Source organism: Cenococcum geophilum, assembly GCF_001692895.1.
Source record: "Cenococcum geophilum 1.58 unplaced genomic scaffold K441scaffold_5, whole genome shotgun sequence".
NCBI lineage: Eukaryota > Fungi > Ascomycota > Dothideomycetes > Gloniales > Gloniaceae > Cenococcum > Cenococcum geophilum.
The window spans coordinates 243,125-260,229 of NW_027137563.1; the positions used below are offsets into that span (position 1 = coordinate 243,125).

The window sequence follows — 17,105 nt, forward strand, 5'->3', positions numbered from 1 at the left end:
GAGAAGCGGTTTGTTTTTCAGCAGGAACGCCTTGTCGAGTTCGCCGTTTTGATGCAACCCTGCCGCTTCGACAAATTAGTGCTTAGCAACGCCGCCAGACCCTCATGCAGCCCTGTAGCATGCGGTTAGTAAAGTGCCAAAATTACGGCCCCTCGCTGCTCCCATCGCTGCAGGCTCGGCAGCACACCCCCCCCCTTCGTACGCAGCCCGGACATCTTCACCTCCCGCCAGTGGCCCCGCGCCGCCGGCCTCAGCGCTAGTAAAATAAAAGCCAATCATCATTGCGTACCCATGCTACACAGGAGGATTTGGGGCTAGCGCTGGGCTAGGTGAAAGATAAGGGGACTGTGGGGGAGTTTGGTGTCGTTTCGTCGCAGCTCCAGCCACAGCAATTTAGGCGCCAAAACAATTGCAGTCTCAGGGCGAGGTTGATAATCTTTGAAGATTGCGAGCGGGTGGTGAGTGATTGATAACCTTATTTGCTGGCACTCCCACGCTGGGCAACACAAATGTCAGAGTCGTCAGAGTGGAGGATGACGGACCTCTGATGACTTTGTATTGTACTGACACCGTCAACCGTGTAATCAAGCGAAGTGCGGAGGGCTACAAGAAGGCTGCCAATCGCGGTACAAGATGCCTGCCAATTTCCTACCAGCCTGGCGAACCACCTACTGAGCTGCTGGGGCTGTGATCCGTGACCAAGAAGCTCTGAGGATAAGAGAGTGCGGGGCATCGCCGACAGACCCCTAAGCGAGAAATTAAATTACGCAGCGCTGTGCAGAAAAGAGTAGAGTTTGGTGGTCCTTCAGCGGCTTCCCGGCGAAGTCGCGGTCGGCTTTGGATATTTGGTAATTTAATTACGGTCTATTCACCATATACACGCTTAGTACTGGATTTCTGGGGTTCTGGAACCAGACATCGACAAAGAGCATCCTGCACACTTTTTAACTACTCTGGAATAGTATTCGACATCAAATATTCTTCGCTCTAGCCGTCATTACGACAGTACTACAAAAATAAAAAGGGCTAAAGCGTCAAGCCGCAGCCCTAATCCCAACAAGGCCATACCGCCTACAAGCAACTTCAAGGAGCAACGATCTACCAGCTTATTATGTTCATAAGCTGCAAGAATTATGCCAAGCTTAACATGCAGGCGTGGGACACTTTTGACATCGTTATACACTTAGAATTGCGTTTCTAGCCCATCAAGTTGAAGTGAGGGGTATCGTAAGGTCGCGCAGCAGACACGAATCAATCGCATAAAACATCGGTGTATTATTTCTGGATACTAGAGGAAACAATAAGCTCTCAATTAGTGACGCAGCTAATGCACACCTGCTGGAGTAATGATAATGACAACCTAGCAGAGACAACTTGTAGCATGGAACCTCGCGCAATGTTTGCTAATCCAGGCCGCTTATGTGTTTGGCGAATAGATAAATGCTGCGCTGCCTGCAAGCTTGATCCGGGCAGTGACTCTGTAATTCCTAGCTAGGCGATTTTATTCTCTCTTGTACTCCTCGTATTGGAATGGTTCCGCATGTTGTTTGCAATGGTCTTTCCGTTTGGATTCCTTAGGATTTTTGGGCAGCCTACTGTAAAGAAGTCTGTCAGTGTATGAATTCTATCATGCGATGAAGTAAGGCTTACCCACTTGTTTGGCTGAGGGGCCGGTGTATCGCAGTGCTTCTCATTGCAATACCATGGTCATCAAGAGCTCGTGACTAGCTGCCTGAGAGGTCTTCTGCTGAAAAGCTCTAATCCGTAATTCTCTTGGTGCATTGCAGGTATAGAGCCCCTGGTTTCCTGTTGTCCATTGCCATGCGATTTGTCCTGTGAAAACGAGGCATACCCGGTTAACACTATTTAGGTAGCGTCTGCATGGGCGAACCTGCATGGCTCAAGCTCTCCTTGAAGATAGCCGCAATACAGACAGGACCCGAAAAGGATAAGGGCGACTTCGAGTCTGGCTGACCGAGCCTCGTTGAAGATACCTGTGGTTGCAGGCGACGTAGGAGTCCGACTAATCCAGCAGGAAAAGTGAAGGTTTATAGAGCCTACATGTAGACTATAAATCAAGGGGGATCGGAGTTTGGCTCCATAGTCGGTGATGCTAATGAATTTTTCGTGCTGCTAAGGTTTGAGGGTTGGAAGTGAACGAAGCGGAGTTTAAATCGTTGGCGGCATTTGGATTGCGGCGCAGGGGCCATGTGAGAGATCGTCCATTCCATTTTCGGATTGGCGCCTCCTAGCGCTGCCTTCTTTCGACGACAAGGCTGAAGACAGCATCCATGAGACTCGATATCTAATTTGCGAGGGCATCTATCAGAATCTGCTTTGCTTTACTGGCTGGGGCTAGTAAGGTCCGTACCATTTTGCCGTTGACCCCGACAAGTGACCTTCCAGGTGACTGCTGCTATGACTATGGCTATTACTGAACACACGAATGCGACGAAGACCCCGATTAAGTTAATCTCGTCGCTGCTCGATAACGCTCGATCTCTGATTATGCACATTTTGACCCTTGAAGATGCGATCAAAGGAAAACGGTAATGAGAGGTAGTCGCCTAAGGTCAGAAGAGACTTTACGAGAGCGGCACGAAGCATTCATAAAGTCGGGAATTCGCTGTTTTGCGACATATACAGTTCTGACGTTAAATATCAACCCTTTATAACTCACGGGTTGACAGCTTAGCCCGGAGTTTAACGGGTAACGTATGACACGGGGTTTTGCTCGTCCCTGAGTTTTGTTTTGATTTGTACATCAAATTCCGCCGAAACGCCAGTTTGGTGGTAAATCGGGAGGCGGTCTACTAGCGCAAGCAAAACTCAGGGTTCGAGGAAAACCCCGTGTCTCACGTTAGTAAGTTTGTGGCAGTGCTACTTCGAACGTGACCGAAAACTCGTCTACGTCTCCTGAACCAGCTGAATCATCTCTCCAATTCATACCTCCGAGAAGTTATACATCTTGCTTAGGTGGTACCCAAGATAATATGCAAACGTACCACGCTGTGGACAAAAAAGTTGGCACTGCGAAAATACCGCGAGATGTCCTCTCCCCAAATTTGTATGCGCAAGCACGAATACACCCATTAATCACGTCCTCTGAGCGATAAGCGAGGCCACATTCGCTCGCCCCGCCGTGACCAGCGTGCTCCCTCGACGAATCGCCACCGCAGACCCGAGACTCAGCGGGGGGCTCTGCGCAAACGGCTGCCTCCCACAATCGCCAAATTACCACAATCCAGATTCTTCTCGCCCGATTCCCTACATAGAGCCAAAGAGTCAAAGAGCTAGAGGGTGGCCAGCTCTAAACCGCAGGGTTAACATTCAAAAGGAAGCAAGGAAGCAATCTCTAGAAAAAGCCTTACGGCACGAATTACGTCCTCTTTTAAGGCTAAAAAGCTAGTTTACGGAAATAAAGGATTAGTATAACTGTTAGACTTTAGTGCCCGTGACCCAGAAGGCATTACTAAAGTAAAAGCGCTTTCTTTATGTATTAACATAAAACCTCTCGACCAGTCTCCTGTGGCCAACGGACGTGATAATGATGCCTAAAGCGGAAATGGGGATGCAGTCACCGCAACCACAGAGACGTCCGAAAAGCAACGCTGCCACAGGGATTCAGCCACCCCGCAGGTTGGTGCCGGCACGGTGGAGGAGCAACAGTGAACCGCACTGGACGGAGCCCACAACCACCCCGGCCGTAATGGAATGCCATCGCCCGCCGTTGCGTCTCGTATCGTTTATGGCAATAGGGGGGTTTCGATGAACTGACGGAAGGTATCTGACGGAAGGTAAAGCTAATTTTTAGTGCTTACATATACATTTAGCGCGACCTTCCGTCAATTGGTCAGGTAGGGTTTCGATAGAGAGCGACTCTGGTTCATCAGGACCCCATCTTGTACGTCTTAGCGGCTGCTCTAGAGCCTCATTATTTAAGTCACACTCTATTCTGGTTGCCTGCTTAACAGTTTCGGTGATAATATTTTGGGGTTAGCGGCTTCAATCGGGCTCGACTTTAGTGGCGCTAGCGTCACGTCTCATTTGCTCCACCAGCTCGACGGTTCAATTAACTTGGCGCGCGGGATTAGAAGACATAGTGGCAAGGATCAACTATGCGAAATTTAGAGTCGCTAGCTGCTGTAAACAAAATAGGGGGCTAGCTTGAAGTTCTAATGAAAATATTCATCAAAAACTTTTGATATTTGTCAAGATACAAATCTGACGGAAGGCCCTACTAACCATATACTACTAGTACGCGACGATCGCCTCGACTCGAGTTGCATTACCTTCCGTCAGATACCTTCCGTCAGTTTATCGAAACCCCCCTAATGGCGACCTAGCGAATGGGAGAACCGTAACGCTGCACTTAAACTAATTTAATCTCATTTGATACGTTAATTACTAAAGACGCATCTTTCCTTGAATACCAAACCGGCACCTGCAAACCCCCCGTACCTCGCAAGCTTGGGCGACATGTGCCCCGCACTCTCGGTTGTAAATCAATCAACGAGACTTCAATATTGAGTTGAGTTGGGTGCCAAGACCCAATCAATTCAACCAACTGAGAGTTCGCTGGCTTAGCAATTCAATCAATTTGGAGGCTCCGATTGAGTTGAGTTGATTGAAGAATATTGAAGCTTTGATATTATATAGAAAATATTACTAGAGTTCACATAGAGCAATGCTTTAAGCCTTATTATTCTTAGTCTCGCCCACCAAAAATAGCTTACCCGAGCATCGCCCGTTGTTTACACCGTCATATCGCCGCCCGAGCCTTGGCAGGTGAGAGTCTTACTCCTAATTCTACGATATCAATTCTACTACTACTAGTTATGGCTTCCAACGCATCAGATGATGGCTAAGCGAATACCTCAGTCCTTTCTACTGCTCGTTCTAATCCTACCGTACCTACCAACCTCCAGGGCGCCTCAGATCAGTGTAATTGGCAATACCGACGCGTTAACTACCGAATTCGCACCAGAAGATTATGTAGGAATTGATCGGACGCGTCTTCTTGGCTACTATATTTCTCATTCGACAACGGGCTAACGTCACGGGCCTACATGGCAGTACGGATATGATATTGAGCATAGCTACTCCAATGTCGTCAAACCCCGAACGTATATTTAGCCTTACTGGCTTGCTCCTTACTGCCAGTCGCGCACGACTACAATCTGATATAATTGGAGCTTCAATGGCGCTAGGGTCATGGGATAGGGAAGGCGTTATTAATATGGTAGATGGGCAGTTAAAGCGGCAGGCAAAGGAAGAGACAATATTGACGGGCGGGGAGGTGAGTCAACACCATATCAAGACTCGCGATAGACCTATATTGAGAGCCGGGCGACAGGAAGGACAGTAGGAAATGATTTAGGCGTCGCTAGGTAGGTCGTCCTGCATCAACTCTATGCCAAGAACTCGTGATTGTTGCTGACTACTACACCAGTTGAACTCAGTTGAACTAGTTGCCAAGACTTCAATATTGATTCAATCAATTCAATCAACTGAGCTCTCTGCTTACAAAGCTTTCAATTCAATCAATTTGAAGCCTTAGTTGAGTTGAGTTGATTGATTTACAACCCTGCTCTCGGGCTGTGACAAGGGTCGCCTCAGGGTCGAGTGGCCTGACGGACACTTGTAAAACCTGACTGACCTTTATTGGCTGGCATAAGTTAGTAGACTACACATTGAGCGCTAGCGATTGGTAAAGCCTCCGCAGACACCGATGACAACCTTATAGCTTAGGCTTGCGCTTAGATAGCTTCCACTTTGTACTGTAGTCGAAGAGCATATCCGCTTTCGCATATTGGCGGTTAGTGCTCAAAGCGATGTTATGCGCGCTGATAAAGTCATTGCCAAGGATGTTAATATTGGCAAAGGGTGATGTCTTCGGTGATCTACGAACTGGATGGGGGTATCCGGCAATCTGAACAACTAGGGGGGTCCTTCCAACCCCTAAAAGTTCGGCCGCCTAGAGTTAAGTTAGCAGTTAGATATTCTCTTTATAGATAGAAGTATTTACATGAGTTGAGAGGTACGTTAATGGGGCACCAGTGTGCACAATAAAGAAAACCCAACGAGCATTATCCTCAAAACTGACCACACATGGAAATACCATACGGAACTTTGTGCCGTAGATAATACCAGCGATTTCAATCTTCTTGTTGGCCTCATCTTTAGTCGCCTTCTGGAGATATGGGATACCCAGGAGTTCCGCAATATCAGTTCGCAGCATATTGTCGCTCGTATAGTCGCTCATATCCGTGATTATGACATCGTGATCTTCGGGATCCACGCCCCCAATATCATGGATATCGATGAATTCCCCACGCTCTATAGCCTCCTTGGCCTTCTTCTCAGTGAAGAAGTGTATTGGATTAGGTTCTGAAGAGAAGCGCCGATTGATAGTCGCATAACTCGGAGGTCCAGAGAACGGGACTGGCTTGGTGTGGACATGGCGTATGAGAAGAGTATTATGGAGAGGGCTACGAAGAGCCTTGAGCGCTTGCTGTCTTGGGAGTCTCAACATAGCGGAGATTGTTAAAGGCAGGGTTGCAAAGGTAAGGAAACGTCGAGAGGTCTCATTTTTAAGTTTAAGAGACTTTAAAAATTCTTATAGTGTACCACTGTTTACTTAAATTTTCGGCAATTTTAGTGGGGCTCGCGTACGATATCTCACGAAACGTGGGGACCGCCATAATGGTTCAGGATCGTCTGGGAAGGATTCGACGCAGTGGGCTGTGGCATGCTATCGATGTGACCGCACCCTATGCACCCAATTTGGCCTGACGGACGAAGCTTGACCGTGTAGCGGAATCATCCGGTCGAGCTAGTGATAGAAAGACACTGCGTGTAACAAACGCCTTTATTGGAACTACAGGGGAGTTCGTTGCGATGCAGCGGAACCCCCCTGCAACATTCTTGGCGCACGGAAAGCCCTGAATCACCATATACCCAGAGTGAAAAATTCTGATTCGCCTGCCCGTAATCTCCAAAAATCGCTCCCAAACCCAGGTCGTAGATCCACTTAACGTAGGTAACAGGGTTTTTGACTTGAACACTAAAGCTCGCCAAAATGCCAATTTAGTGGTAAATAACTAGTAAAAGCATATATAATAGTCTATAAAGTCGAATTTTATATAAAGGTCTACTATTTTTAATAATATATATTTTAAAAGCTTAGATTCTATTATATAATTAATAAGCTTTTAGAAGCATTTCTAGCCATTGTTATAGAGTAATTTATTAAATTATATAGGGAAAATTATAAAACACGTTGACGCGCTTAACAAATCTTGCGAAAGTGCCTCAGACGTGCTGGACCCCGGTCCGAGTCTGTGGAGTCCAAGCGCTGACAAACCCTTTCTCAGCGTCGCTTTTTGCCGACGACAAGGCTGAAGACATATTCGTTCCCTTCCAGATCTGTGCGGGTAGGCCAATCAGTAATTGTTCGGCTGGGAGAATGGCAACGAACCTTGTTGCCGTTGCTGAGATTGTCGGTGCAGCCGCCATGTAGCAACAGCGAGCCGCAAGGTTGCTATTGCAAAAACGATCGAGAGTATTGAGGCAACGAAGGCGAACACGATGCCGACAATATTGATGGAATCGCTGGTGGTGACTTTGCGGGGGACGAGCATTGCGGTGTGTGTAGTATCTATAATGGACGATAGAACTTAAAGATAGTAGGCGGGTTGAAATATACCGAACGATTTGAATATTTGCTAGCGTGGACTCGCATCCTGTGCCTTGGGGATTGAAGTTCTACTTATATGGCATGTAATATGGGGATTTTCCACATGGGATTTTCCACATGGGATTTTCCACATGGGATTTTCTACATGGGATTTTCTACATGGGATTTTCTACATGGGATTTTCCGCATGGGATTTTCCGCATGGGATTTTGAAAACCACATGGGGTTTTTCCACCAGCTGCCGGACGGCTCCTCCAAGGGCCGGCGCAAGGGCTCTGATGCATGAATGACAGGCGTGGTGCGGGCCCCGTCAGCGAAAGCCACATTTGCAATTTGTTGCCAAGCCTGACATAGGCAACCTTATTCGTTCCTATCGGGGGGGCGAACCGGGCGATCAAAAGCCAGCGCTGCCACTGCTGCTAGCATAGCCGAGGGGCGGCACATTGCACTTACTCGCGCCGATTCACTTGGCTATTATCCTTCTGGAAGACCTCTAGAAATCCTAATGCATTCGTTTGATCAGCCCTCTGCTACCTAGGATGCGCGCCCAAGTCGATTTTTGCATGTGCACCTAAGATGGAGTAACAAACGCACGACTGATCAGATCCGGACTCATGCAGTTGACTGCTCACCACCCCAAGCCACCTCAAGCCATCCCAAGTCACCGCCTGCGCGTAAAACGCTATCGAATGCTGATTGGTACCGCCCCATGGCCGTCCATGGCCTGAGGCTATCAATTTGGCAGACGGCCCGCCGGCTCTCTCCAATTGGCAGGACTGGGGACAACAATACCTGGGATCAAAAGGCGGGACTGGGATGTGGCCGTGTGGCACTGATCATCAGAGTGGTTGCCGCCATGGCAAGGCACTTTGTCGTGGGATTAGTACCTTGGCATAATCAAAATGCAGATGCCACTACTGGGAGAAGCTAGCTGTGCTTTTGGGCTGTGCAGATCCCTGTTAGTGTCTAGTCCGCAGGTTTCCGATTGGTAAGACGTGCAAAGCCTCGGGGCAACAGAGGGTTTACGTTCCATATGAAACGGAATTCCTCTGCTTAGTCCAGCAACGCCTTGTCACAGCCATTTCATCAGAATACGGCTTGTTGTTCTTCCACGACTTCTCAAAGCCCCTCCAGTTCATCCATTTTGAATTTATCGTGGACTAACATGTGAGTCGCAGCGATCCGCGTCTTACAAATTGGGCTTCTAGAGAAACTATCGTTCGGCGGACAGCAGCATACGCAGAGTGGGTAACAAGCAAGCTGAAAGGCTAATTTTGGCAAGCCAGTAAGCCGAATAAGGCCCAGCTTGCTTGCTTGCTTGCCCGCTTGATAGAATATATATATATAAGTTTAGTAGTTGAGAGTCGAATCTAAACATGCGGAACATTGATCCCCCAACGTAAATTTTGACCTAAGTTTATAAGTAATAAGCTAATTAATTTTAGAGCTTTATTATATAGACTTTAATTAATATATATAGAGATAAGGTTTTCCAGGGGGAGACCCCCTGGGACCCCCCTATATAGAGCTTTTGCTTAATTTAGAAGTAGTAATAAGATTAAGGCGCCTTAGTTACTGCTAGGTAAGGATCTACTACAGTAACTAAGGCGCCCTACTTAAGCTGGGCTTAAGGATTATATTGGTTACGAATCTAGTATATATTTAGACTATAGAGCTTTAATATAGAGCCCTTTATATAGAATCTAATATAGTAGATTATAATTCCAATTTAAAGCTTTATATACTAAATATTTTTAATGCCTAATTGTCACGGAACCCCGCCGCAGGGGCCTCCATAGGAGAGCCCCGTGCTCTCGCGTACACCTCGCGTACAGCTTATGTCAGCTACGCGTAGGTATATCACCTCCTTACGCCCTCGACCCTTACGATCGATCGCGCAACGTCTTGTAGACTCCTCGAATACATACGTCTTGTAGCCACTGCCCCCGTCCCGTGACATTACGTTGCGCCTTTTTACCACCGACACCCAGCCTATAACCAATTCTACGTCTCTGCAATACTATAGGCGCTGCTAGAAGCAGCGTGCCTACGAGTTACCTCACTTTATACTTCTAAGGAACCCATAATAGTAAGACAATATTTCTTACTAGCCACTATATTAAACCTAAAGAATAATCTAATACCTATACTTAACCTATAACGCCAATCAATCCCAAAAGAATTTAATTTATTAGCCTTAGCCTTAACCCCTAAAAAGATAGACACTAATAATATCTTATCTTTTATTAACTACACAACTACGGATAAGCAAGTAGAAGGGCTATTACCTATTAAAATTAAAATATAAGACGCTAAGACGTTTATAAAAATAGTAGCACGAGAACCTAATAAATACTACTACCTTCTATAGAACTACTACCTAAAGCTTACATAAGCCGAGATGCGTACTGCCTAAGATCGCGATATTATCTAAGACCTATAAGCTCGCGAGGCGCTCGCTAATAACACGCGTTAAGAAACTAAAGATAACCTCCGCGTATCTAAATGCGACGTCTAATAGTTAAAGAAGGCTAAGATTATACTTATTGCTACAGTTACTAAAAGAGAAGGTATAATTAAATACCTATAATTTTAGCTTAACGAGTATATTTATAATAACGCTAGATACCTCTATACTGTATATAACGCCACTTAAGTCTCTACGCCCCCAGCAACTTTACTTACTTAACGCTTAATAAAGGGTTAGCGCTAAGCAGCCTTACCTAATAAGAACCCCTACTAAAGTAACAACAAAAGCTATAATAACTAAACCTAAGCTGCTACTATAGGGTCTAATGTATATTACCCTAATCTCCTAGTTTTCTAAGGAGACCGTAAAGAATATAGCTACTAGAAGATATAAATCTATAAAAAACTAACTTAGAGCGCCTGCCTTTTTCTTACAGAAGATACTAAGATTGGCTATATTATTAGGCGAATAAAGGGTATACTATTTAATAGACTCTTTACCTAATAGGAAACTAATAGCCCCTAGAAGTAGCAGTCCTACTAAAAAGTCCTTAATAATCTTAACCTAATATACCGTAACTATAACCTACTAGCCACCAACTAAGCTAAACTATATACCCTAAAGATAAGCCCTACTAAATTATTTAACGAGTTCTATATTAAATTCTAGGAATATACCAAAGCCCTTACCTAAGACGATACTAAAGACTAAAAAGATCTCCTTAAAAAAGTCACTTATTGCCTTAGTTACGCAGCCGCTAGCTATAACTATAATAATATTTATAATATAGTAGCAGCTATATAGAAGATTAAACGACGACTAAATTAAATCACTACTATAAACCCTTATCTAAAGACCTCCCTATAAAAGCCCTCTAGACCTACTAAACTACCAACGCCTACTACCCTAAGTAACACTACTGGTTCTAATATTAACCTTTCTATACTAACCTTCCTATAGAAGCTACTAGATAGAGAACGCGAGCTACTCTAGAAGCTAAAGTGTTGCTATAAATGTCGTTAAGAAGGCTGTTATAGCTATAGCCTAAACTGCCTAATAGCTAAGTTTAGTAGCTACTGCCTAATACCTAACCTAGTATCTTAAACACTAAATATATTGCTATATGCCACTACCGTATAAGATAAAGACGTAGTAATAGTAGTAGAGTTAGATACGGAAATGGAAAACGCTAAGTTCTAGCCCTAAGTTATAGGTTGGGACGCCCTAATAATAAGGGGATCTATATATCGGCCTGCTTAATAGATAACTTAGTAAAGATAAATAGACGGAAATAGATAGTTTTACCCGTAATAGGAACTACTACTAAAAAATAATATAAAAGCCGTTCTATAATTAATTGCGGAGCTACTAATAAATTTATAAATACTTAATTCGTATATACTTATAACCTACCTACCTTACCCCTTACTAAAGCCCGCGCCTTATAACTCGCTAACGGTAGTTATACCGTATAGAAGATTACCTATATAGTATAACTCCACTTAGACATAAATAGGCACTAGGAAGAACTTTAGGCCTATATTATACCACTTACTAACTACCCTATTATTCTTAAAATAAACTGGCTTAAATAATATAACCCCGCCATTAACTAGAAAAAGAGAGAAGTAACCTTTAACTCTAAATACTATAGAGAGACCTACCTAGGATATGGCCTAGCCGCCTTTATTTACTCCCTAGGATACTAACCTAAGGAACCCTTATTACCCTACCTATAACTAACTACCACTATATAAGTGCTGCGGCCTTCTACCGTATAGCATATAGGAAAGGCTAGACCGTTACCGCAGCCTCCCAATTATAACTATATAAGCTTAATAAAGAATAAGACTACGTCCTCTATAGTAATAGGATAGATATAGTTAACCTTCTAAAAAATAATGCCCCCATAAAACTCTATGGATTTTTACCTTTAGACTTTAAAAAGTTTATAAAGCTTAAAAAAGGACTTACTAATAAGGAACTCCGCAAGCTTCTCCCTAAGAGGTACTATAACTTTATTAACGTATACTTATAAAAGAGCGTAAATATACTCCCCCTATATTAACCTAATAACTATACTATTAATATTAAATAAGGAAAAACGCTACCCTACCTAATATTAAAAGACGAACTTCTAGTTATTAAAAAGTATATTAACGAGCACCTTAATAAAGGGTTTATTCACCCCAGCATATCCCTAGTAGCCGCCCCTATTCTCCTTACTAAGAAGCTAAAAGGAGGTATTTAATTCTATATTAACTATAGAGGACTTAACGCTATTACAATTAAGAACTAATACCCTATACCGCTTATACGTAAGACTTTTAAGCGGCTTAGCTAAGCCAAAATCTATACTAAGCTCAATATTATTGCTGCCTTTAACCGCCTCTAAATATAAAAAGGTAACGAATAGAAAACCGCATTTATATCGCGCTTTAGCCAATTTAAATATACTATTATACCCTTTGGCGTATATAACAGCCTAGGCAGCTTCTAAAGCTATATTAATAACGCCTTATAGGACTACCTCAATAACTTCTGCTCTGCGTACCTAGATAATATACTTATTTATAACAATAACCCTTTTAAGCATACTAAGCACGTTTAAAAGGTCCTATAGCGCCTTAGGGACATAGGACTTTATATTAATTTAAAGAAGTATAAATTCTTAGTTATAGAAGTAAAATACCTTAAACTAATTATTACTACTAAGGGTATCTATATAGACCCTAAAAAGGTACGTATAATTACTAAATAGTAAACCCCTAACTGTATTAAAGACGTATAAGCTTTCCTTAGTTTTACTAATTTCTATCAAAAATTTATATATAACTTCTTAGGTATTATAGCACTATTTATAGCAATAATGCGAACAAAGGGCCTTTTCGCAAAAGGAAGAAAAATATATTTACGTTTTATCTAGACGCCTAAATGCGAGAAGGCGTTCTAAGACCTTAAAGATACTTTTACCAAAGCACCTATCTTAGCTTACTTTATACTAGGACAATAACTCTATTTTAAAACTAACTCCTTAGACTATATTAATATAGGCGTCCTCTTCTAAATAGGTAATAACGGTCTCCTCTACCTAGTTACATTCTATTTATCTAAGCTTATACTATAAGAATATAACTACAAGATCTATAATAAGGAACTTCTCGCGATTATATAAGCATTTAAGGAATTCTAACTAGAACTTTCCTTAGTAGAACCTAACTAGCTAACTAAAGTCCTTACGGATTATCGCAACCTTAAGTACTTTATAACTATAAAATAGCTAAACTAACGCTAAGCACGCTAGAACGAGTTCCTCTCTAGTTTTAACTTTAAAATCTTATATAGGCTAGAAGTATAAGGTACTAAGCCTAATAGCCTAATACGCCGCTTACAAAACCTTCCTTAGTCTAAAGATAACCCCTATAACTAGTTCTAACAATAAATAATCCTAAAAGCACAGAATTTAGCCCTAAGTATGCTACCTATAATAGAGCTAACTATACCTTAGCTCTACACCATAGAACTAAAATTACCTCCCAAAATTAATAAGCTTATTACCACGGTATATAACACCTCTATTAACCTATTACTATATTAACTTATTGCCGTAAAGACCGCTAGCGCCTATACGCTACTAACTAAACTCTAAAGCTTAGGCTAGATTAATATAGTAGCCTTAAAAGTAAAAGAAAATAGGCTCTATTATAGAGGCTGTCTATTTATCCCTAACTTAGAAAATCTATAACAGTAACTAATCTAAATAGCCTATAACCTCTAATTAAGCGGCCACCCAGGCAGAGGAGGAACCTATAAGCTTCTTAGCCAATACTACTTCTAGCCTAAAATAATAGACTTAGTTAAACGCTTTATAGGCGCCTACTACAGTTATAAGCGNGCTAAGGCCTTTAATATAAAGTACTAAGGACTATTACACCCTTTACTAGTACCTATACGACGATAGGCAGATATCACTATAGATTTCGTTATTAACCTACCACCCTATAAGCAATATAGCCGTACCTATAAGAACATTCTTATAATAATATACCGACTTATAAAAGAGCGCCACTACATCCTAACTAAAGGCGTAGCCGTTAGCGATATCACTAACGCCTTCTTTTATGAAATCTACTAATTATATAGGTTACCTAACTTAATTACGTCCGACTAAGGCATATAGTTCGGCTCTAATATATAGAGACGAATCTACTAACGCCTTAGCATCTCCGTTAAGATATCTATATCCTTTTACTATAAAACTGCTAGGTAACTAAAAAACGCTAATACTAGCATAAAAGCGTACCTATAATAGATAGTCGCCTATAGTTAAGATAACTAGGTAAATTACCTCCTACTAGGTAAATTCGCAGCGAATAACTACGTCTTAACTACTATAGGACTTACCCCGTTCTTCGTAAATAAGAAATATTACCCCTAATCTAGTATAGAACTACTAGAACCTATTAATAAGAAACTGCTATATAGAAAACGCCTTAAGATGCTACTTACTAACTAGCATACAGACCGTATAAAAAATCTACTTAACTACTATAAGGGAGAAATGGCCTAGGCTTAAGTAAAGCAGGTTTACTTCGCCGACTATTATAAAACGCCACTACCGGAGATACGTGTTAGCGACTAGGTATGGCTAGATATACACAATATCTCTATATAAAGGCCTATAAAGTTACTTAATTATAAGAACCTTAGCCCCTACCTAATTAAATAAGTTATTAATAGGGGAGCCGTATACGAGCTAGAGCTCCTACCTACCCTAGCCACCCACGGAATATAGCCTATATTTTACCTATAGCTACTACACCTTTACTAGCCTAACCCCTTACCGGGGTAGATATAGCCTAAACCCCTACTAGTACTAATTTAAAACGAGAACAAAGACAAGAACTACGAGGAGTGGACCGTTAAACAAATTATTAACTCTAAATACTTTAGCAAAGGTAGAGGACAATAGCTCTACTACAGAGCTATATATATAGGATTTNATATANATTAGCCAGAATNGNAACTATAGGAAGACTTTAAAAATGCAAAGGATCTAATTAGCGACTTTTACTACGCGAACCTATAGAAACTAGGCCTAAGTAGAGATTTTATACCTAATCCTCTATAGGAGCCCTTATAGAGTTAAACCATTATATATTACTACGTAGGGGCAAATTACTATTAGATTGCCATTAGATTGCGGTAAAGTGCGATTACGTAACCGGAATATTATTAAGATATCTAGGAACTTCAACTAGCGGTTAAAGTTATTTAATTAGTTAGATTTTTAGATGCCAAGCCTTATTATATAATGTTATTTTAAGCCTTTAGCAATACCCCCCTTTCTTCTTTTCTATACCCTAAGTGTCCCTTCTATATATATATAGTAACCATAGCGTCGCTAGAGCTCCGCCTCTATAGAAGGGGGGGTAGTGTTACAGAACCCCACCACAGGGGCCTCCATAGGAGAGCCCCGTGCTCTCGCGTATACCTCACGTATAGCTTATGTTAGCTACGCGTAGGTATATCACCTCCTTACGCCCTCGACCCTTACAATCGATTGTGTAACGTCTTATAGACTCCTTAAATACATACGTCTTGTAGCCACTACCTCTATCCCGTGACACTAATATAACGGAACCTTATAGCAAGTACTACGATAGGCTCGTTATTAGGCTAGGTATATAGGTAATACAAATTAAAGTTAATAACGTAATAATAACTAGTGGAGTAGTTACCTAATAGATTAACTCTAATTATATTCTAAGAATTACTATAAGAAAGGAACTATCTAGGTAGGGATTAAGGGTCCTTAAATACACAACCGGACTCCTATAAAATCCTTCTTATATATAATATACGTATACTCTATCTACTTTATTATAGATCGCATAAATCCTATAAATTATATAGATTACGTTATATAACCTTAGTTACTATTCCTTATTATATAGCTTTATTAGTTCTATCTTAGACTATACCTAAATTAACTAACTAGCTTCTTTTAACTCTTTCCTAAGTAGTTATAATATTATACTTAAAGCGTCCATAACACCATCTCCCTCCTCTTTATCTTTGTCCTTAAAGATTCCTAATATCTCTAAGTTGTTTACTAGAGGTGTAATATCTATCTAATTAATTTAGTTAATATTGTTACTTATTATACCTAAAGCAATTTCTTCTTCTTTAACTACCTGTTATATTTGCACTATTACTATAATATTATCTCTTAGTGAGATTATACCGTCTCCATATTCTCGCTGCTTAAAAGAGGGGTTAGTTTATATTACGTTGGCGAACCTATCTTCACGACAGCCGTTCTCTTATTTAGAGTATACTAAAGCGAATATTCGTTCGTCCTATCCCTTAACACGGCAGGGTCCTTTGCCAAGTTCGCTTATATTGACAACTGGATTTAATTAGATATTTACATTAACCCAGCTTTTCTAATTAGTTAATTCTTATTGATAACCTAAGGACCTAAATTGCCGTGTTAAGGGATAACGTTCGCTCTATCTCTAATGCTAAATATACGTAACCTATTATCCTTAATAGTCGTCTAGTTCCCTAATTAATTTATTTTAGGGTCTTATATTTAATCTGCTACTACGCAGCTAGATAATAAACTGTTTATTACTTTAGCAGAGTTACGCTATTCTTATAACATAGAATGGGAGGCTGCTAATACTTAGCAACGGGCTCTTAAATCTTATCTTACGGCGTTTACTTAGTTAATCTGTCTTAAAAAGGTTTATAAGAAGGTTTATTTTAAGAAGTAGAAACTTATAAAATAAGGTTTACAGGAACTTAGTAATAAAAGGGTGGACTTTCCTCTAGCTAAGAAGGAAATAGATCTAAGTAGTTTAGCAACTGCTCTTCTTAGGTCCCCCTTAGGTAACTTATTTTTTAGCGATCCTTCTTTATTAATATTGC

The 17,105-nt window shown here is 41.6% G+C and overlaps 3 protein-coding genes across 3 annotated transcripts; 1 reads left to right on the forward strand and 2 right to left on the reverse strand.

Moving 5' to 3' along the window:
- Nucleotides 1-3,755: 3,755 nt before the first annotated feature.
- K441DRAFT_653212 (uncharacterized protein) lies at nt 3,756-4,157 on the reverse strand (the record flags this gene model as incomplete). Its single annotated transcript, XM_067647498.1, has 1 exon — nt 3,756-4,157. A coding segment is annotated over one exon (153 nt), but the record flags the coding sequence as incomplete, so codon positions are not given.
- A 611-nt stretch (nt 4,158-4,768) lies between these two features.
- K441DRAFT_251192 (uncharacterized protein) lies at nt 4,769-5,713 on the forward strand. The gene is made up of 3 exons (XM_067640774.1): nt 4,769-4,993; nt 5,070-5,390; nt 5,453-5,713. Exons 1-2 carry the CDS (start codon nt 4,858-4,860, stop codon nt 5,366-5,368), a joined length of 435 nt encoding a protein of 144 aa, XP_067508355.1. The 5' UTR covers nt 4,769-4,857; the 3' UTR covers nt 5,369-5,390; nt 5,453-5,713.
- Nucleotides 5,550-6,598, reverse strand: K441DRAFT_251189 (uncharacterized protein). The gene is made up of 2 exons (XM_067640773.1): nt 6,045-6,598; nt 5,550-5,977 (listed from the first exon to the last, which is right to left on the reverse strand). Exons 1-2 carry the CDS (start codon nt 6,533-6,535, stop codon nt 5,962-5,964), a joined length of 507 nt encoding a protein of 168 aa, XP_067508356.1. The 5' UTR covers nt 6,536-6,598; the 3' UTR covers nt 5,550-5,961.
- Nucleotides 6,599-17,105: the final 10,507 nt, after the last annotated feature.

Coding starts and splice junctions, on each gene's coding strand:
- K441DRAFT_251192 (XM_067640774.1), top strand. CDS start 4,858: ATGATGGCTAAGCGAATACCTCAGTCCTTTCTACTGCTCGTTCTAATC. Junction 4,994..5,069: donor CGAATTCGCACCAGAAGATT/ATGTAGGAATTG, acceptor TCACGGGCCTAC/ATGGCAGTACGGATATGATA.
- K441DRAFT_251189 (XM_067640773.1), bottom strand. CDS start 6,535: ATGTTGAGACTCCCAAGACAGCAAGCGCTCAAGGCTCTTCGTAGCCCT.